At 43.8% G+C, this 25,021-nt stretch overlaps 1 protein-coding gene across 6 annotated transcripts in view; it reads left to right on the top strand.

Annotated features, from left to right (window-relative positions):
- Window positions 1–25,021, top strand: part of LOC139373794 (engulfment and cell motility protein 1) — a 162,960-nt gene that overhangs the window by 60,425 nt on the left and 77,514 nt on the right. For 3 of the 6 annotated variants that reach the window (XM_071114791.1, XM_071114792.1, XM_071114790.1), the window contains 9 exons: window positions 1,939–2,038; window positions 2,655–2,806; window positions 3,975–4,053; window positions 6,510–6,551; window positions 7,037–7,087; window positions 7,327–7,449; window positions 8,235–8,363; window positions 11,599–11,703; window positions 18,919–19,027. In XM_071114791.1, the coding sequence (XP_070970892.1) occupies window positions 1,939–2,038; window positions 2,655–2,806; window positions 3,975–4,053; window positions 6,510–6,551; window positions 7,037–7,087; window positions 7,327–7,449; window positions 8,235–8,363; window positions 11,599–11,703; window positions 18,919–19,027 (890 nt within the window). The remainder of the gene's footprint in view (window positions 1–1,938; window positions 2,039–2,654; window positions 2,807–3,974; window positions 4,054–6,509; window positions 6,552–7,036; window positions 7,088–7,326; window positions 7,450–8,234; window positions 8,364–11,598; window positions 11,704–18,918; window positions 19,028–25,021) is intronic. The other 3 variants (XM_071114795.1, XM_071114793.1, XM_071114796.1) reach the window with 1 other exon arrangement.

Below are 25,021 nucleotides of genomic sequence, written 5' to 3'. Positions count from 1 at the left end.
ATAACAATGGTGTTCAGGGGTGTATTCACTAGTAACCAAACAGAAACTAAACGGGCTGAAACAGGGAGGTACCTACCTGAACTTGTCCGATTTTAAAAACACTAGTTGTAATTGCAATGTTTGTATAATTTTTTTTGCTACGTTTTGCACTAATTAATACACCCCCACGTGTTGGGAACTTTTAATGTTGGGTGGTGGTGGGTGGTCATTGATGTCTCACGGCTGTCCTTTACATTAATATTCTGGCGTTCACCGTTCTCAACGCCATACATACTCACCCTGTAGAGACGTCATTCTGTTAGGCAACACTCTGAAGTCTCGTCAGCATGTCATTCTGTTAGGCAACACTCTGAAGTCTCGTCAGCATGTCATTCTGTTAGGCAACACTCTGAAGTCTCGTCAGCACGTCATTCTGTTAGGCAACACTCTGAAGTCTCGTCAGCATGTCATTCTGTTAGGCAACACTCTGAAGTCTCGTCAGCATGTCATTCTGTTAGGCAACACTCTGAAGTCTCGTCAGCACGTCATTCTGTTAGGCAACACTCTGAAGTCTCGTCAGCATGTCATTCTGTTAGGCAACACTCTGAAGTCTCGTCAGCATGTCATTCTGTTAGGCAACACTCTGAAGTCTCGTCAGCATGTCATTCTGTTAGGCAACACTCTGAAGTCTCGTCAGCATGTCATTCTGTTAGGCAACACTCTGAAGTCTCGTCAGCATGTCATTCTGTTAGGCAACACTCTGAAGTCTCGTCAGCATGTCATTCTGGCATCTTTAACTTCTTTAGAGTGAACAGGTCTATGGTGTTCGAGAATTGTCATTTTAGAAGAACCATGTATTATATTAACATGATGATTTCACACATCACGTCATGCCCACTGTCATGTGAAAATGCTTACTCACCCCAGTCTAACTGTGGACTGGGTACTACTATTATTATTACTAATGGGTGTGTCTGAGATGTGAGCCATGATGTTGTCTGTTCTGTTATTAACCCAATGTGTTAATTGGTTGTCCTTCTGTTGCCAAGCCTGTGAGGTGCCTGGTTCTGCCAGTGTCTTATTAACCAAATATTTGTTAGACAGGGTTTACATATTTCAGTAGATTTTTTTTATGCCTAAAGTAAAACAAAATCTAATTGTATGTGTTGATAAAATGTGTTTGTACATATGACATGTTTAGTTTTCTTTCAACTTTGAAGATGACTTTCAAGTCATGCATTGGAGACTATTGGCCAACTTTATTAAATAACGAAGCACTAATAGAATCGGACTGCAGGGAGCAGTATTTACAATATTTCCCACATCATATCAAGAGATGAAGGTCGCTGAGTTATATTTCAGGTTTATGATATGACTGTAATCACAGTTACGTAATTCAGAAAATGTAAAAAAAAAAATTAAAAAAGCATTTAGTTGACATAGTCTTCCTGTCATTATAATATTTCTGTGAGATTTATGTAGGCGAATCATATTCCTGTGAACTTCTATCGGAGGGATTGAATATAATAGATTGAAACACGTTGTATTCAGACCATTGGATAATTATCTTACAGGAAGTAGCCTCGCTCGGCTCTATTGTGATGTTGACTCGTCTCTACTAACATCAATGTAATTGCATGAGACTGATTAATGAATGAGTGCTCCGTGGCTCTGCTGCCTTGTGCTTTCTGGCTCTTACTGGCTCTCTGGCGCCTCCTGTTGTTCCTGAAGGACTGAGTCATCTGTCTGCCCCATCAGGGACCGCAGTCCAGCGCCTCACCTTTCTGTGCCTTCAGCATACCTGGCTGTGGCTTATCTCTCCTTTCCCCTCCTCTCTCCTCTCTCCTCTCTCCTCTCCCTGAGACCAAGGCTATTGGCTGCTTTGCGCCGTGCAGTTGTACGTGTGTGTCGGTGTCAGTGGCAGAGATGTTTCTATTGGCTGTTGTTGTTGTGTTCCAGTTTTGGCGACTTATTGTCGTTCACGCTGACGGCGTTCGTGGAGCTCATGGACCACGGCATCGTCTCCTGGGATACCTTCTCTGTTGCCTTCATCAAGAAGGTGCCCGTCTGCTCACAAACTGTTTATAACATCGTAAACTGGTTTAACTGTTGTTTTTAACATGTCCATGAAAACTGTCCTTGAGACTTCTAGTCCTTGAGACTTCTAGTCCTTGAGACTTCTAGTCCTTGAGGCTTCTTGCGGCTACAAGGAGGATGTTGTATTGTGTTTGTAAACGTTCTATAAATGTATAAGAGTTAGAGCTCCCATAACCTCTGCATAATTATACCTATGGTTTTATTCAGGCTGTCTAGGTCTTAGGTAGAGCTCCCATAACCTCTGCATAATTATACCTATGGTTTTATTCAGGCTGTCTAGGTCTTAGGTAGAGCTCCCATAACCTCTGCATAATTAATTATACCTATGGTTTTATTCAGGCTGTCTAGATCTTAGGTAGAGCTCCCATAACTTCTGCATAATGATACCTATGGTTTTATTCAGGCTGTCTAGGTCTTAGGTAGAGCTCCCATAACCTCTGCATAATTATACCTATGGTTTTATTCAGGCTGTCTAGGTCTTAGGTAGAGCTCCCATAACCTCTGCATAATTATACCTATGGTTTTATTCAGGATGTCTGTCTTGAATTCAGTTAAACCACCCCTCCTATCTGTCGCAGATTGCAGGTTACGTGAACAAGTCAGCCATGGACACGGCTGTGCTGCAGCGGTCTCTGGCCATCCTGGAGTCCATGGTGCTCAACAGTCAGGACCTCTACCAGAAGGTGGCGCAAGAGATCACAATCGGACAGCTTATACCCCATCTGCAGGGGTGAGTGAGAGCCGCACAGTCATCTATGTTATGTACCACAGATATACGTTGTCCCTAACTGCAGATCTAGGATCAGATTACCATAAAACACTAACCTATAGCAAGATTTTACTAAATACATTTGTGGCCTTATCAAGTGTCTCAGAGTAGGAGTGCTGAACTAGTATCAGGTCCCCACATGTCCATATAACCTTTTACCTTATGATTTAAAAGGCAAGACTGATCCTAGATCAGCACTCCTACTCTTAGATGCTTGATACAAATGGCCCTTGGTCCTAAACCAGTAGTGGGGTAACTGTTTCATCCATGTTATATCTCTATTGATTTAATTAACTTAAACTCTCCAGTGTCCATGATTGGGAAGTACTCTTAAAACTTATTTGGGATTGGTGTCCCGTCCACGGGACCGGTTGAGCTAACGTACGTTAATTAAAATAAGGTTGTAAGTAACAAGAACATTTTCTAGGACATAGACATATCTGATATTTGCAGTGGACTGCACTGTTCAATTTACAGTAGCTATTACAGTGAAATAATACCATGCTATTGTTTGAGGAGAGTGCAACATTTTTAACATGAAAAATTATTAAGAAACAGATTAAGCACATTTGGGCAGTCTTGATACAAAATCTTTAACAGAAATACAATGGTTCATTGGATCAGTCTAAAACTTTGCACATACACTGCTGCCATCTAGTGGCCAAAATCTAAATCACACCTGGGCTGGAATAATACATTATGGCCTTTCTCTTGCATTTCAAAGATGATGGTACAAAAAAATACAAAATAAGTTGTTTATTTCTTTGTACTAGCTTTTATCAGATCTATAATGTTATATTCTTCTACATTCCTTTCATATTAACACAAACTTCAAGTGTTTCCTTTCAAATGGTACCAAGAATATGCATTCCTTTTAACAGAAAGACCAGGGAAGTAAAGTAACCCTTTTGAGAAACATGGCAGATAAATACAATGGATGTGTCCCAAGTGGCACCCTATTCCCTATATAGTGGACTACTTTTGACCAGGGCCCATGGAACTCTGGTCAAAAGTAGTGCACTATGTAGGGAATAGGGTGCCATTTGGGAAGCATCCAACAGTATCTCTTTACCTGTAGTGTGTGATTGGTTCTGAACAGCATGGTTCTGTGTTATCCATCTAATGACAGGACTGATCAGGACATTCAGACATACACCATCGCTGTGATTAACGCCTTGTTCCTCAAGGCCCCGGAAGACAAAAGACAGGTAGGTTACACACACTCAGATAGATAGAGATATCTATCTATCTCTATCTCTATATCTATACGTACAGTATATCCTTACATACATACATACAGTACCAGTCAAAAGTTTGGACACACCTACTCATTCAGGGATTTTTCTTTAGTTTGACTATTTTCCACATTGTAGAATAATAGTGAAGACATCAACACTATGAAATAACACATATGGAATCATGTAGTAACCAAAAAAGTGTTAAATCAAAATATATTTTATATTTGAGATGCTTCAAAGTAGCCACCCTTTGCCTTGACAGCTTTGCGCACTCTTGGCATTCTCTCAACCAGCTTCGAGGTAGTCACCTGGATTGCATTTCAATTAACAGGTGTGCCTTGTTAAAAGTTAATTTGTGGAACTTCTTTCCTTCTTAATGCATTTGAGCCAATCAGTTGTGTTGTGACAAGGTAGGGTTGCTATACAGAAGATAGCCCTATTTGGTCAAATACCAAGTCCATATTATGGTAAGAACAGCTCAAATAAGCAAAGAGAAACGACATGAAGTTCAGTTAATCCGGAAAATGTCAGCAACTTTGAACGTTTCTTCAAGTGCAGTCACAAAAACCATCAAGCGCTATGATGAAACTGGCTCTCATGAGGACTGCTGAAGAAGATGATAAGTTCATTAGATTTAACTGCAAATAAATGCAGTTAAAATAATAAACATCAACTGTTCAGAGGAGACTGAGTGAATCAGGCCTTCATGGTCAAACTACTGCAAAGAAACCACAACTAAAGGACACCAATAATAAGAAGACACTTGCTTGGGCCAAGAAACACGAGCAATGGACATTAGACCGGTGGAAATCCAAATGTGAGATTTTTGGCTCCAACCGCCGTGTCTTTGAGAGACGCAGAGTAGGTGAACGGATGACCTCTGCATGTGTGGTTCCCACCGGGAAGCAAGGAGGAGGGTTACGGTTAGAATTGGTGTTGGGGTTAGAATTCGGTTAAGGATTCGAGTTAGAAGATAGGGTTAAGGTTAGGGAAAATAAGATTTTGAATGGGACTGAATTGTGTGTCCCCACAAGGTTAGTTGTACAAGACTGTGGGTGTATGTATGTACATTATAGTCTTGTGTTTGTGTTTGCATGTTTTTGTTCATTCTAGTGTCACGTGTGGTGTGTCCCTGTCTGTTCGTATCCTTGTGTGCCCCTGTCGTCCTTGCCTTAAACGGTGCAGTAATACGTCTTCATATGGGGCGATCACTGTCCCCCTATACCTCTCTCCTGAATATCGATGAGCATCATAACACTGCCTAGCCAAGCAGGACCCCTGTCCTCTCTATCCTAAATGCCGCCCTATTCCCTATGTAGTACACTACTTTTGACCAAAGCCCTATGGGCCCTGGTAGAACGTTGTGTGCTATGAAGGGACTAGGATCACACTCTCTAATCTCTCTCAGCTCTGATGACATCACCCACCGTTCTGCTCCGTGGGCTTGCCTATTACGCACTGGGCTCTGAGCCAATCAGACGAAGCCTAGCTGTCATCATCATCGTCTCCCTTCCTTTGCAGCACATTAGGTGGAAGATAAAAAATGATCCATGCTCACATTAGTTTAACATTTTTATCATTTAATATTTTTCCACAAAAAAGTGTTGACGTGTATTGAGCAATTTGTCTTTGTTGCAGCTATAGACTACTGAAGGAAGTGGTAACTATATAACAACTAATGAATATGCATTTGTAATGTGATTCATACACTAATAAATACTATTTCATTTTATTATTATTATTAAGTCTTAAAAGGTATTATCATTTATAAGATTTGCAAACATTTACAATCATTTCTAAAGATTTGTAAGCATTTATAAAGGGTTATTCATCAATACGATCATAAAGTGTTACTGAGGAAGTAGACGTTGAGGTGTATTGTTGCAGGTGTAAACCAATCCAGTAGTTTACCTTTTTAGACCAAGTGTCAAACTCATTCCGCGGAGGGCCGCTGGTGTCTGCGGGATTTTGCTCCTCCTTTGTACTTGATTAAACAATTAAGGTCTCTAATTAGTAAGGAACTCCCCTCACCTGGTTGTCTTGGTCTTAATTGAAATGAAAAAACTCAATTGCAGCCACTCTGAATGGAATGAGTTTGACCCTGTTTTAAACTGACTACTACATACATGACCTGTCTGTGTTGTAAAGCTATAGAGGAAGGCCAGCATATGTTAGACTAGAGCATCATCTCACTTGCAGGGTGAGAGACTGAAACAGCAGTTGGCCACAAGTTAATGGGAACAAAAAGGTTTGGCTTAGTGTTTTTAAGTGTCAAGTCTCTTAATTTTGCTGACAGTCTGCCTTGTTACAAGAGTTGCTGCCTGCACCACTATCTGACATATACCCTCTTGCCTCTTTTCTGTCTCGAATCACCCTCTTCTTTTTTGCCTCTGACTCTTCTTTCCTCACTGCACTCGTAATGGTAGTTTGATGAGAGCAGTGTGAACATCCTTGATTGTCCTCTGACAGTAAGTGTACTTTGATTAGCGACCTTCTGTAGCCTCTCTAGCAGATTAAGTGTGTCATTAAAATGTCCCGGCCTTATATCAACCACCACCTGGCTGTGAAGTCTAGCTCATCCAGCGTAGACTCGGAGACACTTTATAGTCTAGAGAAGTTCATGGTGTCTCAGTGAAGAACATTGATATTTTGGGCACATAATCCACTTTTATTCTGATATAGAGCTTCCTGAAAGAACAATTTGTTTTCTGTGTAAGGGTATGTACATCATAATGTAACTGTGTGCTCACTTTCTCCCCCTCTCTCTCTCTCTCTCTCCCTCTCTCACATTCTCTCTTCCTTTTGGCCATTCTCTCTTTTTACATATCCTGTTCTCTATCCTCTCTCTCCCTTTCTTTATTGCTCTTCTTTTCTCTTTTTACCTTCCTTTCTCTCTCTTTCTCCCTTTTTTCCCTCCCTCTCTGTCCGTTTCTGTCTGTCTCTGTCTGTGTAGGAGATGGCCCACATTCTAGCCCAGAAGCAGCTGCGTTCCATCATACTAAGTGTAAGTGTTTCCAGTAATCCCCTCCATCTGTACCTCTCCTCTGCATCACTTGTTTCTCACTCTCTGTCTCTCTCTCGTCTCTCTGTTGCTCCTTCTCGTTCTCTCCCTTTCCTCGCCCCCTCTCCCTTTCCTCGCTCCATCTCCTGTAATCTCTTTTCTCTCCCTCTTTCTCTCTTCACTCTCTATATCCCTGTAAATGTATTTCCTTTGCTTTTTCTTCTTCTCCCTCTCTTCTCTAGAACGTGATCCGGAGCCCTAAGCCAATCAATGATGAGATGGCCCACCAGCTGTACGTGCTGCAGGTTCTGACCTTTAACCTCTTAGAGGACCGCATGATGACCAAGATGGACCCTCAGGACCAGGTACAATAGGCCTCTCAACTCGATGTCCCTCGAGAGCTGTTGGGCACATAGGCCTTATCAAATAGTATTTACCAGTGAAATATCCACAAATGAATCTATTTTTTTTGTTCCAAGCACCCTTTTTATAGGTTTTCCCAAGAGTATAAGAGATTAGCACGTTCTCTCTCTACCTGTGAATTATCAGTTAAATGTGGAAGTACTATGTAAGGATAGTTACCTTGGAATAATGCCTATGTAATGATTTGCCAATTTTGATGTATATCGAACATTAGGAACACCTTCCTCATATTGAGAATAGCCTCAATGCGTCGGGGCATGGACTCTACAAGGTGTCGAAAGTGTTCCACAGGGATGCTGGCCCATGTTGACTCCAATACTTCCCACAGTTGTCTCAAGTTGACAGGGTGTTCTTTGTGTGGTGGACCATTCTTAATACACATGGAAAATTGTTGAGTGTGAAAAACCCAGCAGCGTTGTAATTCTTGACACAAACTGGTGCGTCTGGCAATACTACCATACCCTGTTCAAAGACACTTAAGTCTTTTGTATTGCTCATTCACCAACTGAATGGCACTCATACACAATCCATGTCTCAATTGTCTCCAGGCTAAAAATCCTTCTTTAACTTGTTTCCTCCCCTTCCTCTACATTGATTTGAAGTGGATTTAGCAAGTGACACCAATAAGGGATCATAGCTTTCATCAGGGCAGTCTGTCATGGAAAGAGTTAATGTTTTGTATACTCAGTGTATGTCTTAATGTTTTTGTCCTCTTCTATCTGCCTAGGCCCAAAGAGACATCATCTTTGAGCTGCGCAGGATTGCGTTCGACGTGGAATGTGAGCCGAACAACAGTGGCAGCATCGAGAAGAGAAAGTCCATGTACACCCGTGACTACAAGAAACTAGGTTTCATTGTAAGTTATACACACACGCACACACACAACCGCGACTGGGCTTCAAGAAACTAGGTTTCATCTTGTCATGTCATTCTCAACGGTCGTAACCTTCTCGGATGTGCAGAAACCCCAGCCTTGCTCATTATTCAGTGCTACACAACTTGGTTTAATCATTTATTTACTAGTTAACTAAATAATAACACAGAAGACGCGCACACACACACTTACATAAAGACAAAGGTCCCTAGTGGACTGACAAAATATGGTGGCTTATACACAACGAATGAAGAGGGGCAGGGAGGAGAGAGAGATAGTACACTCATTGTGGATACATTCTAGGACTGTCCTCACATGAATCATATACCTTGCACATGAACAGTCAGTCACCTGTTTGGAATGAGAAATCATGAATGTATATATGTGTTGAATGCTGCTCACCTTTTCTCTGTCGGAACTAGCCCTCCTGAAGAATGTTGGTTTGGCCTTTCAGTGGCACGTTTGTAAGGCTCTTGGGTATCCCCCCCTTTTCAATCTTCTTACATCTCTTCACTCTTGATGATGCTCATAGGATGATGGTTAGCCAGCCGTGTCGACGGTTTCCCTCTGGGATGAGACTAGGAGCATACAGTGATTTGAGACTTGTAGCAGGATGGTCTGGTTTGCAGTGTAGTATGTTCGCTTTTCTCGATATCTAGCAGCTAATCAGCCGTACCAGTGATTTGTCTAGGAAGTGAGCTTCTAGCCTATACCTCGTGTTAATTATTCAGGATTTAGACCACTTTACATGCACCGCAGCAACCAGGCAATGTTCTGGTCTGATATGTTCGTTCGTAGCCAGTCCTTTTAAGCACTCTGGTCGAAAAGGGCAGTTCCATCACACTGACACACTTTTCTGACCTCACTCGGGGCGTGGCTAGTTACAGTGCAAAGTATTCTCAAAAACAAGTATCTTATTAGAAAACTAAAATCACATTTTTATCTTCACAACATATTGAATGAAAGCTTGACAGATACAGTTAGTATCCTTTCCAAGTTACAGTATTTGGTCCATACAGTTTTTAATAACAAACAATATGACATTCGTTTTCTACATCTACCCACTGACCATTCCCCACGTCCTTCTGTTAAAAATATTGTTCCAATATTCACTTTTTGGATGTTCAGAGTTTTGGGCGGGCAAACGTCTCTCTAGACAAAGGCATTCATTTGGTTGATACTAAAGGGTAGAGAGAGAGTTCTCTCCTTCTTAAATTTACGACCGGGTGTGCAGTTGTCAAAACCCACACAGTTCCCTCCTCCCCCCTTTGCGGGTGGGAGAGGGTCTGGTTATTGTCAGCCACTGCCAAGCTTATCTGACCCATTGTGATCCTCACAGGACAGTCATGACACTCTGCATCCCCAAAACTCCAGCTGTTGGACTAACTAGATTAGTTTTGGTCTCAGTACAGCAGACCCATAGGCAAGACATGTTCCTCAGTAGTGGAGCTCTTTCCCTAAACTAGTAGAAAGAGGACTTGGGACACTGTCAGATAAGGGGATGACATGGCAGCTGAATCCAACCCTGTGTGTCTTTGATGTGATAACACAACTATGCAGAAACTCACATTCTTCAGGAACACGCAAACCTTCTGGCTCTAAAGCTTCACAGGACCACAGCCACGTCAAACAGTACACACACACACCAGAAGACTACAGCTATGCCCCCGGGGACTGTTGTTAATTGGTTTAGAAGATGACATGATGCACTCTGTGCTCCATCTGTGTCTGAGAGGAGGGAGGAGGTACTGTGGACTCCATATTGTAGAGTGCTTGATGTCTATATATGCGAGAGAGAATTAGGCCGATACCCGCTAATTATCAAAATCCATAAAATAGACGTTAAATTCTACAACCACCTAAAAGGAAGTGATTCCCAAACCTTCCATCACCTACAGAGTGATGAACCTGGATAAGAGTCCCATAAGCAAGCTGGTCCTGGGGCTCTGCTCACAAACACAAACAGACCCCACAGAGCCCCAGGACAGCAACACAATTAGAGCCAACCAAATTACGAGAAAACAAAAAGATAATTACTTGACACAGTGGCATAATACCTGAGGGGGAGGGGGAGAGGTTTCTCTCCCCCCTCTCTCTTTCTTCTATCTCTCTACCTCCCTTCTCTCTCTGGGTGTGTAGTTTCTGAGCTGTAGCATATTGCTGCCGTATCCATGGTGAAGGGGAACTAAGCCCTTCATTTCCTCTCTAAGTCCCTGAGCCGTTAGGGGCTCTGCAGCTCGCTAAGACCCCAGTGTGCTGCCCTAAGATAAGGCCTGACTTCATTTCCTCCAGTGGTTTGGAAAACCTCAGAAAATATCTCTTTACTTTACATGCTTGTACACACACACTTGTGCACATGCAAGCACAAACACATGAAAGCATGCGTGTGCGCACACACACACAAACGTCGGCATGTTTTCACACACAGTTTTAAGGGGACTGTCTGGTAACGTTGATCTAGTGCTGTATTTAGAGTGCAGTAGTCTGAGAGAGTGTATTAGTCTCCTAGGTAGAGCTGGCCTGTGGCTCTTCAAGAGAACGTGGGTTTAGTTGGACTTTTGCTTCAAATGTTGTGAAGGTTATGTAAAAGAGGGTGGTTCTTCCATTCTGTCTGTGAAGCTGATGGCGGTCAGGAACAATTACATAGCTGGATCTCTGCGACCCCCCTCCATGTCTCTCTCTGTCTCTCTTGTTTCTTTCCCCTCTCATTCTATCTCCTCTCCTTCATTCTCAGACATGGTACAGTGCTAGTCTACCAATCAACCTTGTCTTATTTAGTGTTCTGACTCATTCTTGTCTTGTTCAAACATGTTTGTCTGATGACTTACCTCCTTGCTCTCTCTCTCTCTCTCTCTCTCTCTCTCTCTCTCTCTCTGTCTCTGTCTCTGTCTCTCTCTCTCTGTGTCTCTCTCTCTCTCTCTCTCTCTGTCTCTGTCTCTGTCTCTCTCTGTGTCTCTCTCTCTCTCTCTCTGTCTCTCTCTGTCTCTCTCTCTCTCTCTCTGTGTCTCTCTCTCTCTCTCTCTCTGTGTGTCTCTCTCTCTCTCTCTCTGTCTCTCTCTCTCTCTCTCTGTGTCTCTCTCTCTCTCTCTCTGTGTCTCTCTCTCTCTCTCTCTGTGTCTCTCTCTGTGTCTCTCTCTCTCTGTGTCTCTCTCTCTCTCTCTCTCTCTCTCTCTGTCTCTGTCTCTGTCTCTGTCTCTGTCTCCGTCTCTGTCATCAGAACCATGTGAACCCTGCTATGGACTTCACTCAGATTCCTCCTGGGATGCTGGCTCTGGATAACATGCTGTACTTCGCCAGACACCACCAGGATGCCTACATCAGGGTTAGTAGCTCTCTTTCTCTCCCCCCCCCCCCCCCCCCCCCTCTCACTCCTAGATTCCCTGGGCTCTATCCAGGCAGTCTGTCTGATGAAACACCATGCCAATATGTAGCCTTGGAACTGAGTCAACCCAATACTATGGCATATGGCTACGTTTAACAAATCTACACATTCACTGGAGAGAAAAGAATCCTGCCCATTTTTTTCGTCCGTTTCCTAGTTCCAGTGACAAAGAAAATACATTTTATACTAGGACGCAACTTAATCAAATCAAGTTCATGTATTAATCCTGAATTAGTTTAGCTCAGCCTAAACTGTGGGCAGGTGGCATTGGTTTGGTTAGTGGGCATCCCATGCCTATGAGTGATTATTCGTGTGTGTGCCTGCCCGCCTGTGTGTGTCCTTGTAGAAGGGCAGTGAATGGCTGGTGAAAATAAATGGGGAATTTAAAGGGTGGTGGCGTAGTGTCCATCTAATATTAAACCTAACGCACACACGCCACACATGCATATACAGGCCAGCCCTTCCCTCTCCTCTGCCCGCTGCTGTAACAAAACAACCACCAATTTCTCAAATTAAACTGTCACCACGACGATGATAAGGATGCTAATGGTTTCCGGTGTAGGCTTGTCGCTGCGGCAACGTTATAATTGGAGTGAGGTTTTTTTTACATGGGGAATTGATTTATGAATGAACCACGCCATGTGCAAGTGGACCGTTTAAGGTTTAAACAAGGTTAAAATGTATGAGAGGCTTTCGCAATGGTAATGTTTACTTAGAAGGAAAGACATATTTTAATCAAATCAATGTCACATTGAGATTGGAATGTCTTTGAGATTTGACATTGGCGGTAGATAACATGCAGTATAATGACTGATACTGTAATAACCTACAATATCTGCTGTCCTTAGTCTGACCTCTGGATGGGGCTGTAGTGGAGTGGGTCAAGAGCTTCAAGTTCCTCAGTGTCCGCATCACTAAAGATCTATTATGGTCCAAACACACCAGCACAGTCATGAAGAGGGCACAACAATGCCTCTTCCACCTCAGGAGGCTGAAAAGATTTGGCATGGGCCCTCAAATCCTCAGTTTGACAGCTGCACCACTGAGAGTGTCGTGGAGAATTGTCTAAGAAACACACTGCTCAAAAAATAAAATAAATAAAATAACACCTTAGATCTAAATGAATAAAATATTCGTATGAAATACTTTTTTCTTTACATAGTTGAATGTGCTGACAACAAAATCACACAAAAATTATCAATGGAAATCAAATTGATCAACCCATGGAGGTCTGGATTTGGAGTCACACTCAAAATTAAAGTGGAAAACCACACTACAGGCTGATCCAACTTTGATGTAATGTCCTTAAAACAAGTCAACATGAGGCTCAGTAGTGTGTGTGGCCTCCACATGCATGTATGACCTCCCTACAACGCCTGGGAATGCTCCTGATGAGGTGGCGGATGGTCTCCTGAGGGATCTCCTCCCAGACCTGGACTAAAGCATCCGCCAACTCCTGGACAGTCTGTGGTGCAACGTGGCGTTGGTGGATGGAGCGAGACATGATGTCCCAGATGTGCTCAATTGGATTCAGGTCTGGGGAATGGGCGGGCCAGTCCATAGCATCAATGCCTTCCTCTTGCAGGAACTGCTGACACACTCTAGCCACATGAGGTCTAGCATTGTCTTGCATTAGGAGGAACCCAGGGCCAACCGCACCAGCATATGGTCTCACAAGGGGTCTGAGGATCTCATCTCGGTACCTAATGGCAGTCAGGCTACCTCTGGCGAGCACATGGAGGGCTGTGCGGCTCCCCAAAGAAATGCCACCCCACACCATGACTGACCCACCGCCAAACCGGTAATGCTGGAGGATGTTGTAGGCAGCAGAACCTTCTCCACGGCGTCTCCAGACTGTCACGTCTGTCACGTGCTCAGTGTGAACCTGCTTTCATCTGTGAAGAGCACAGGGCACCAGTGGCGAATTTGACAATCTTGGTGTTCTCTGGCAAATGCCAAACGTCCTGCACGGTGTTGGGCTGTAAGCACAACCCCCACCTGTGGACATCGGGCCCTCATGCCACCCTCATGGAGTCTGTTTCTGACCGTTTGAGCAGACACATGCACATTTGTGGCCTGCTGGAGGTCATTTTGCAGGGCTCTGGCAGTGTTCCTCCTGCTCCTCCTTGCACAAAGGCGGAGGTAGTGGTCCTGCTGCTGGGTTGTTGCCCTCCTACGGCCTCCTCCACGTCTCCTGATGTACTTGCCTGTCTCCTGGTAGCGCCTCCATGCTCTGGACACTACGCTGACAGACACAGCAAACCTTCCTGCCACAGCTCAACGTGCCATCCTGGATGAGCTGCACTACCTGAGCCACTTGTGTGGGTTGTAGACTCCGTCTCATGTTACCACTAGAGTGAAAGCACCGCCAGCATTCAAAAGTGACCAAAACATCAGCCAGGAAGCATAGGAACTGAGAAGTGGTCTGTGGTTATCACCTGCAGAACCACTCCTTTATTGGGGGTGTCTTGCTAATTGCCTATAATTTCCAACTGTTGTCTATTCCATTTGCACAACAGCATGTGAAATTTATTGTCAATTAGTGTTGCTTCCTAAGTGGACAGTTTGATTTCACAGAAGTGTGATTGACTTGGAGTTACATTGTGTTGTTTAAGTGTTCCGTTTATTTTTTTGAGCAGTGTATAATACTCTTACAAGAACTTGTGAATTCAATCCACACTTTAATACAAAGTAGCAAAACTGAGCCCTTCCATGGAAGGATCCTATCACAAACATAACAGGGCCGAGCCCCTCCATGGAAAGAGACTAAATTCTCATATTACAGAGTCCTGCCTTTATAGGATTCTGTCTTTGTATAACACATAGAGTCCCCTCCCTCTATGAAAATAGCGTCCCTTGACCTTTCTCCATTATTTTATTTTCATCTCCGAGCTTGCTTGTTCACGCCCACTAACGCTCATATCTGCTTTTGGTTAGGTTATGTTGGTAGAACTCCTTTCACATCCCAAAAATAATGTATGCATTGCACGCTTATGTTTTACGTGTTAGTCATCAGGTATCTTGCTTCCATCTTTCTTCCTGTATCCTTTTGACCATAGTATGTCCAGCTGTCATAAATGTATGTATGGTCTTGGTTGATGTACTCTTTAAAAAATAGAGTATAGCATGGGTGTCATAAGGCCTGGGTGTCATCTTCTCTTAATGTGCATGTCCTTGCTACTTCAGCCTGGCAACTAGACCTATTTAATGCTCAGCTCTCCTTAATGGTTCGCTCCAACAAGAGTATCTTGACTGGCTTCATCACCGTCTGGTATGGCAACTGCTTGGCATCTGACCGTAAAGCACTACAGAGGGTAGTGTGTACGCCCCTGTAAATAGTAAGTTTTACGAGGTTATGTTTGGCAGCATGAGTGACTGATGCTTTGTTGCGAAATAGGAAGCCAATTGTAGATTTAATTTTGGATTGGAGGTGCTTAATGTGAGTCTTGAAGGAGAGTTTACAGTCTAACCAGACACCTAGGTATTTGTAGTTGTCCACATATTCTAAGTCAGAACCGTCCAGAGTAGTGATGCTGGACGGGTGGGCAGGTGTGGGCAGCGATCGGTTGAAGAGCATGCATTTAGTTTTATTTTCATTTAGGAGCAGTTGGAGGCCGCGGAAGGAGAGTTGTATGACATTGAAGCTCATCTGGAGGTTAGTTAACACAGTGTCCAAAGAAGGGCCAGAGGTATACAGAATGGTGTCGTCTGCGTAGAGGTGGATCAGATAATCACCAGCAGCAAGAGCGACATCATTGATGTATACAGAGAAAAGAATCAGCCCGAGGATTGAACCCTGTGGCACCCCCATAGAGACTGCCAAAGGTCTGGACAACAGGCCCTCCGATTTGACACACTGAACTCTGTCTGAGAAGTAGTTGGTGAACCAGGCGAGGCAGTCATTTGAGAAACCAAGGCTTTTGAGTCTGCCAATAAGAATGTGGTGATGGACAGAGTCGAAAGCCTTGGCCAGGTCGATGAATACAGCTGCACAGTATTGTCTCTTGTTGATGGCGGTTATGATATCGTTTAGGACCTTGAGTGTGGCTAAGGTGCACCCATGACCAGCTCTGAAACCAGATTGCATAGCGGAGAGGTGGGATTCGAAATGGTCGGTGATCTGTTTAACTTGGCTTTCAAAGACCTTAGAAAGGCAGGGTAGGATAGATTTAGGTCTGTAGCAGTTTGGGCCTAGATTGTCTCCCCTTTTTGAAGAGGGGGATGACCGCAGCAGCTTTCCAATCTTTGGGGTTCTCAGACGATACGAAAGAGAGGTTGAACAGGCTAGTAATTTGGGGTTGCAACAATTTCTGCTGTTAGTTCACCTAACAGCACGAACTCTGAAGATGGATGGGGGGCAATCAATTCACATATGGTGTCCAGGGCACAGCTGGGGGCAGAAGGTGGTCTATAGCAAGCGGCAATGGTGAGAGACTTGTTTCTGGAAAGGTAGAATTGTACAAGTAGAAGCTCAAATTGTTTGGGCACAGACCTGGATATTAAGACAGAACTCTGCAGGAGATTGCAACTCTGCCCCCTTTGGCAGTTCTATCTTGTCGGAAAATGGTATAGTTAGGGATGGACATTTCTGGGTTTTTGGTGGTCTTCGTATACCAGGATTCAGACACGGCTAGGACATCCAGGTTGACAGAGTGTGCTAAAGCAGTGAAAAAAAAAAAACTTAGGGAGGAGGCTTCTAATGTTAACATGCATGAAACAAGGCTTTTATGGTTACAGAAGTCAACAAAAGAGAGCGCCTTGGGAATGGAAGTGGAGCTAGGCACTGCAGGGCCTGGATTAATCTCTACATCACCAGAGGGAACAGAGAAGGAGTAGGATAAGGGTATGGCTAAAGGCTTTAAGAACTGGTCGTCTAGTACGTTCGGAACAGAGAGTAAAAGGAGCAGGTTTCTGGGCATGATAGAATAGATTCAAGGCATAATGTACAGACAAAGGTATGGTAGCATGTGAATACAGTGGAGGTAAACCTATGCATTGAGTGACGATGAGAGACATATTGTCTCTAGAAACATCATTTAAACCAGGTGAGGTCACCGCATGTGTGGGAGTTGGAACTAAAGGGTTAGCTAAGGCTTATTGAGCAGAGGCTCTACAGTGAAATAAGGCAATAATTACTAACCAAAACAGCAATGGACAAGGCATATTGACATTAGGGAGAGGCATGCATAGCCGAGTGATCATAGGGGTCCAGTGAGTAGCTCGGCGGGCTGGAGACACGGTGATTCAGACAGCTAGCGGGCCGGGGCTAGCAAGCTAGCAGAAGGGCCTTAGAGGGACGTTACTAGGGAAGAAGTCTGTTGTAGCCCCCTCGTGCTGTTACGTTGGCAGACTAGTCCTGATGGATCAGCAGGGCTCCGTGTGGTAAAAGGGTCCAGGCCAATTGGCAGAATAGGTATATTGGCCAAAGAATTTGTCCGATGGGCCTCTTCAGCTAACAGTCCGATATGCTCAAGACAGCTACGACGGAGGAGCCAGTTGAAAAATCCCCTCGGGCAGATTATGTCGGTAGTCCGGTCGTGATGGAATCGGCGGGGGTCTAGGTCAATTGGCAAAATAGGTATTGTAGCCCAAGGAGTGGCTGATGGACCTCTTCGGCTAGCCGGGAGATGGGCCTATAAAAGGCTAGCTCCAGGCTAATTGGTTCTTGCTTCGGGACAGAGACGTTAGCCAGGAGTGGCCACTCTGATAGCAGCTAGCTTAGCTGCGATGATCCAGGTGAAAAGGTTCAGAGCTTGCGGTAGGAATCAGGAGATATGGAGAAAAATAAATCTGAATTGCTCTGGTTTGAGTCACGCTGTGCAGACTGGTAAGAGTTGTCCGGGCTAAACGTTAGCTGGACCGCTAGCAGTGGCTAGCTGACTACTAGCTAGTAGCTAGTTAGCTAGCTAGCTTCTGTTGGGGGTTCCGGTTCAAAAGTAAAGAAAATAGCAGATCCACAACACGTTGGGTGGGGCGGATTGCATATTGTATGTTGAAGTTGAGGTTAAGAAAAATATATTTTTAAATGTATGCGAAGAAAAAAGATATACACATGGGACAAGACGAGGACAAAGACGTCTGACTGCTACACCATCTTGGAATCAAAAAATATATATACCAGGGCCAAAATATACTCATATACCAGGAGGTGTCAGAGGAAAGCCCTAAAAATGGCCAAAGTCTCCAGCCACCCAAATTATAGACTGTTCCGATGCTACCATATGGCATGGCCAGTGGTACTAGAGCGGCAGGTCTGGGACCAAAAGAATCCTGAACAGTTTGTACCACCAAGCCAGAAGGCTACTGAACAGTTAATCAAACGTCTACCCGGACTATTTGCATTGACCCATTTTGTATGTCTCTATTTTTCTTTACACCAGCCCTATGCACACTCACTGGACTCTAGCCACACACTCACACATACTACACACACACGCACACACACACACACACACACACTTTCACACTCATCACATATGCTGCTCCTACTCTGTTTATTAACTATCCTGATTGCCAAGTCTCTTTTGCTCCTCCCCACATGTACATATTATCTCAATCACCTCAACTCTCTCGTACCCCAGCACATTGACTCGGTACCTGTACTCCTTGTATATAGCCTCGTTATTTTTATTGTGTTGCTATTTTTTATTTTTTGCAAATTATTCTTACTATTTAACTCTGCATTGTTGGGAAAGGGCTGGTAAGCATTTCACTGTTAGTCTACACCTCTTGTATTTCGGTACATGTGACAAATAAAATTGGATTTGATTTTGATTGAATTAAGATGGTACCATGGAGATAGGATAATCCAGTTAGCTGTGTCCCAGTTCCTTGTCCTGTTGGTGACCTTCTGCTGCCTCTGGTTTCTCTATCCCGCTCTGACTCTCTCCATGAGAATCATCTCTGTCAACTATGACCTCAGTGTGTGGTTTCACTGGATTAATAGGTCAAGGGTCACACGGTTCCAGTTCATTAAAGGCCCTTGTTGAGATCTGTCTGTCTCTGTGTGCATGTCTGTATGTCTTTTATGTTTGTCTGTGTCTGTCTGTCTGTGCCTGTCTGTCTGTGCCTGAGTAGCTGTTAAACACTTGACAAAAGTATTTGCAAAAACGTTGGTGGATCGATAGATTGAGTGACTTTCTTTCCTTGTTCTAGATTGTTCTGGAGAACAGCAGTCGTGAGGACAAGCACGAGTGTCCGTTCGGCCGCAGCAGCATCGAGCTGACCAAGATGCTGTGTGAAATCCTCAAAGTGGGAGAGCTGCGTGAGTCTTTATTGGTATTAACTACCCTCCCCTCAACACCTGCCTGGTGTCATATCATTGCCTCGCTATTAGATCATAGTGTGCTTATAGGGTCGTATTCACAGACAACCAAACAGACCGAAACGGGGAGGGATTACCTGAAGTTGTCCAATAATAAATGTTTGTTTTCGTTTCCTGTTGCTACGATGAAAACGTTTTTGCTACGACCCTGATTTACTGACAATGGCGTTCTGTGGATTGTATGGGTGCTGAATACCAGATATTATCTGTGAACTGATGAAAGTATTTGAACGAGTTGATGCACAGAATGTTTTTTGTCTTGGTTAGTCACATTATATGGTCCTCTGAATACAAACAACCTAAAAAACACCAAGGAAACAAATACAAAGTACTACAGTACCTGGAGTGTTTCTCTGTGGCCACATTTTTCCTCGTAAATCTCCAAATCTGATTGGCTTGTGCTTGGTAAATGTAGCTCCAACAGTCACATGTTCTCTGAACTACTGCAGATTGTGTGACTCAGCTCTCTCCATTGACTTCTAACCCTGTTGATTGTTGGTGGAGGAATGGGTTGGAAAGGGCACTTTGATATACAAGGGTTAAAAGCATCTTCTTAGCCTGTTTTCACATTAAGCCCAGCCATATTCATTCAGACAGAGAGAGGGATGGAAATACCCTCCAGAGCATTTTACCGTCTCAGTCAGACTAGAAGAGTAAACTCTGTCTCCTGCAGTGAAGATAAAGGGACCCATTATACTTTGTAATTGTGCTGGAGTTCATCAATTCTTGATGAAGTGAGTAGACTTCAAGTGAGCCCTATTCCCCCTCCTAATACACTGAATCAGCCTGGGACTCGCACTCCCGCAGGGGAAAAAAAGCTGGGTCATGTTCCAGTCAAGAAAAAATAAAGACTCCCTACACTTCTACACCCCTTATCCACTCCTCTTCAACCTTACATGATGTACTATCTGCTAACTTCATCTTAGTGGGATGGAAAGATTGTAAATGTAGCCTACCTAAAAAACAATAAACCACAATTTCAGAAGTGATACTGTGTTATGAAAAAGAGACCACCTCTTGGTAAATCAAATCAAATCAAATTTTATTTGTCACATACACATGGTTAGCAGATGTTAATGCGAGTGTAGCGAAATGTTTGTGCTTCTAGTTCCGACAATGCAGTAATAATCAACAAGTAATCTAGCTAACAATTCCAAAACTACTACCTTATAGACACAAGTGTAAGGGGATAAAGAATATGTACATAAAGATATATGAATGAGTGATGGTACAGAGCGGCATAGGCAAGATACAGTAGATGGTATTGAGTGCAGTATATACATATGAGATGAGTATGTAAACAAAGTGGCTAGTGATACATGTATTACATAAAGATGCAGTAGATGATATAGAGTATATAGAGTACAGTATATACATATACATATGAGATGAATAATGTAGGGTATGTAAACATTATATTAGGTAGCATTGTTTAAAGTGGCTAGTGATATATTTTACATCATTTCCCATCAATTCCCATTATTAAAGTGGCTGGAGTTGAGTCAGTGTGTTGGCAGCAGCCACTCAATGTTAGTGGTGGCTGTTTAACAGTCTGATGGCCTTGAGATAGAAGCTGTTTTTCAGTCTCTCGGTCACAGCTTTGATGCACCTGTACTGACCTCGCCTTCTGGATGATAGCGGGGTGAACAGGCAGTGGCTTGGGTGGTTGTTGTCCTTGATGATCTTTATGACCTTCCTGTGACATCGGGTGGTGTAGGTGTCCTGGAGGGCAGGTAGTTTGCCCCCGGTGATGCGTTGTGCAGACCTCACTACCCTCTGGAGAGCCTTACGGTTGTGGGCGGAGCAGTTGCCGTACCAGGCGGTGATACAGCCCGACAGGATGCTCTCGATTGTGCATCCTGTAGAAGTTTGTGTGTGCTTTTGGTGACAAGCCAAATTTCTTCAGCCTCCTGAGGTTGAAGAGGCGCTGCTGCGCCTTCTTCACGATGCTGTCTGTGTGGGTGGACCAATTCAGTTTGTCTGTGATGTGTACACCGAGGAACTTAAAACTTACTACCCTCTCCACTACTGTTCCATCGATGTGGATAGGGGGCTTTCCTGAAGTCCACAATCATCTCCTTAGTTTTGTTGACGTTGGAGGGCCCTCACCACCTCCCTGTAGGCCGTCTCGTCGTTGTTGGTAATCAAGCCTACCACTGTTGTGTCGTCCACAAACTTGATGATTGAGTTGGAGGCGTGCGTGGCCACGCAGTCGTGGGTGAACAGGGAGTACAGGAGAGGGCTCAGAACGCACCCTTGTGGGGCCCCAGTGTTGAGGATCAGCGGGGTGGAAATGTTGTTGCCTACCCTCACCACCTGGGTGAAGAAGAGGGTTTGGAAAGACTTGTACTCTGAGTCTGCATTGTCATCTTAAACCTCTGGAATTGAAATCCAAACCTTAAAGCGTATATCCTATCTCTGATTTCCTTTGGGATTCAGCTGTGAACTCTCCGTATTAAAATCGCATGTCAGTTTTAACCTAGACGCTCGCTCATGCATGGTTCTGGTTAGTTTGTGGTAACTCTGCACTCTAACTTTAATGGCCTTTATACTCATTAATATTGATGGCTATGGAAGGAGTCATGCAGAGTTGGGTTGGGTTGGGGTCAAATCCATTTTAAGTCAGTCATTTCAAGAAGTCAATGGCAGTGTTCAATTGATTCGTTGATTTTCAATCATGAGTTGAAAACTGCCATTTATCTTCAATGATTTATAAATGATTTTATATCAATGATTTATAAATAATTTATAAATCCATACATTGAATTCAGTTAGCTTTCTGATTTGATGAAGTTCAAATGAGATCGAGCCCAAAGCCTGGCGTGAGGTGTTAACAGGGGCTGAAACAGCTCAGAGGGGGGAGGAGGGCCCTGTGTGTTAGGTGACACCCTAGGGGTGAACCCCCCCGCCCCTCTCCTCTCCATCTGTCTGGAGGTACGCTCCACTGGTCTGTGTCTGACAGGCTTGTCTCTTATCACAGTCTGGAACACGCACAGCTTTTCTTTCTCCTATTTTTGTGCCTACTGCCTACTTGGCATGTGTCCCAAGCAAAAAATATTTAATGTCATTGGCAAACACCTGGTGTTATAATTGTTGAATAAATTACATGTATAATTTTGTCCTAAATGTTTTTGTTCATGTTGGTCACATTTTTGTTTGTGTTCAGACATGCTATATGTGTGTAAAAACCTCATGGTTGTGGATGTTTTATCCTCTCTTCCTCGAGCGTTAAATGTTGACGACTACTGTACACTACAGTACCCTATGTATAATGGCTTCACTAAGCAGATGGATGGTATATGGGGCTGGCAGGTAGCTGTCCTAGATCAAATCACATTTTATTGGTCACATACACATATTTAACAATGTTATTGTGGGTGTAACGAAATGCTAAAGAAAGATGCTGAATAACTAATGGCATGGAATTAGTGGAACCCACCAGAACCCCCACAGTCCATGTCAAGGCCTGGGACACGACATATTCCAGACAGAGAAAGACACTGAGGGTGAGGGGGGGGGGGGGGGGTACGGGATGACAGTGACACTAAATATTATTTCGTAGCCAGGCATATACAATGAGTGTACAAAACATTAAGGACACCTTCCTAATATTGAGTTGAATATTGAGCAACCCCTTTTGCCCTCAGAACAGCCTCAATTCATCGGGGCAGGGACTCTACAAGGTGTTGAAATCGTTCCACAGGGATGCTGGCCCATGTTGACTCAAACACTTCCCACAATTGTGTCATGTTGGCTGGATGTCCATTGGGTGGTGGACCATTCTTGATAAACACAGGAAATTGTTGAGTGTGAAAGACCCAGCAGCGTTGCAGTTCCTGACACAAACCTGTGCAGCTGACACCTACTACTATACCCCGTTCAAAGACACTTCAATATTTTTTATTTCCCATTCACCCTCGGAATGGCACACAATCCATGTCTCAATTGTCTCAAGGCTTAAAAACCCTTCTTTAACCCGTCTCCTACCCTTCATCTACGCTGAATTGAAGTGTATTTAACAAGTGACGTCAAGGGATCATAGCTTTCACCTGGATTCACCTGGTCAGTCCATGTCATGGAAAGAGCAGGTGTTCATAATGTTTTGTGCCCTCAGTGTACAGCAAAGCATTTTATTAGTGACAAGATGACGACATAGAATTTGGCATCATATTCAGTCTCAATGCAAACCAACAGACAGAAGCGTAGCATTTTAAAGAGTCATTATGACACTTGGGAGTTGCACTCAGTATAATTCAACAGAGCATCCAAGCATATGGAAATTATGAGGGAAATGGAAAAAGGGAGGTTTAATGTTCACAAATTGAGGTTATTATAGGAAAGGAGTTGGGACAGGATGGGTAGAGGTAGTTAGTCATTCTGAGCTCTCGCTGCAGCCTAGGACGTCTCTAAATGATTTACTGTAAAAGTGTGAGGGCAGAGACAGACGCAACCCTCCACTGACACCAAAACAGTGTTAAAGTAAGTCCGAAAGGGAAGCAGTGGCAAAATTCTTCATTAAATAGTAATGGTCTGCCTTCTTAAAGTGAACATTAAAATGAAACACTCTGGTGTTAGCGTGGAGGAGAAAGAAACATTCAAAGCCATAGCTCTTTCTCTTCACGATAAGGAATGAATCTTTGCGCCAACCGTGACCATTTTTTTTCTCGGATCATTTACTTTCGTTTGCGGCCGTGAAATGCCAATAAACCTCCGGTGGGTTTTGGACTTCTTAGTTCCCCATCTACCCAGGCTAATCACACAACAGGATTCTGGCAGTGCTTGGGCGTCTTGAGGCCTTTTTAGTTTTAGCCTATAATTCTCCATCCCCTCTGTCCCTCCACTATCCCATCCCACTCTTTAATAGAGCAACACCTCCATCCCAAATAGCATCCTATCCCCTATATTATTGCTGCTGGTGAGTCTCTGATCCACCTCTATGCAGACAACACCATTCTGTACACTTCTGGCCCTTCTTTGGACACTGTGTTAACAACCCTCTAGACGAGCTTCATTGCCATACAACTCTCCTTCCGTGGCTTCCAATTGCTCTTAAATACAAGTAAAACTAAATGCATGCTCTTCAACCGATCGCTGCCTGCACCTGCCCGCCCGTCCAACATCACTACTCTGGACGGTTCTGACTTAGAATATGTGGACAACTACAAATACCTAGGTGTCTGGTTAGACTGTAAACTCTCCTTTCAGACTCACATCAAACATCTCCAATCCAAAGTTAAATCTAGAATTGGCTTCCTATTTCGCAACAAAGCATCCTTCACTCATGCTGCCAAACATACCCTTGTAAAACTTACCATCCTACCGATCCTCAACTTCGGCGATGTCATTTACAAAATAGCCTCAAATACCCTACTCAATAAATTGGATGCGGTCTATCACAGTGCCATCCGTTTTGTCACCAAAAGCCCCATATACCACCCACCACTGTGACCTGTACACTCTTGTTGGCTGGCCCTCGCTTCATACTCGTCGCCAAACCCACTTGCTCCATGTCATCTACAAGACCCTGCTAGGTAAAGTTCCCCCTTATCTCAGCTCGCTGGTCAACATAGCAGCACCCACCTGTAGCACGCGCTCCAGCAGTTATATCTCTCTTGTCACCCCCAAAACCAATTCTTCCTTTGGCCGCCTCACCTCCCAGTTCTCTGCTGCCAATGACTGGAATGAACTACAAACATTTCTGAAACTGGAAACACTTATCTCCCTCACTAGCTTTAAGCACCAGCTGTCAGAGCAGCTCACAGATTACTGCACCTGTACATAGCCCATCTATAATTTAGCCCAAACAACTACCTCTTCCCCTACTGCATTTATTTATTTATTTAGCTCCTTTGCACCCCATTATTTTTATTTCTACTTCGCACATTCTTCCACTGCAAATCTACCATTCCAGTGTTTTACTTTCTATATTGTATT

This window comes from Oncorhynchus clarkii, chromosome 18, assembly GCF_045791955.1.
Source record: "Oncorhynchus clarkii lewisi isolate Uvic-CL-2024 chromosome 18, UVic_Ocla_1.0, whole genome shotgun sequence".
Classification (NCBI taxonomy): Eukaryota; Metazoa; Chordata; class Actinopteri; order Salmoniformes; family Salmonidae; genus Oncorhynchus; species Oncorhynchus clarkii.
This window is presented reverse-complemented; position numbering and strand designations above follow the sequence as displayed.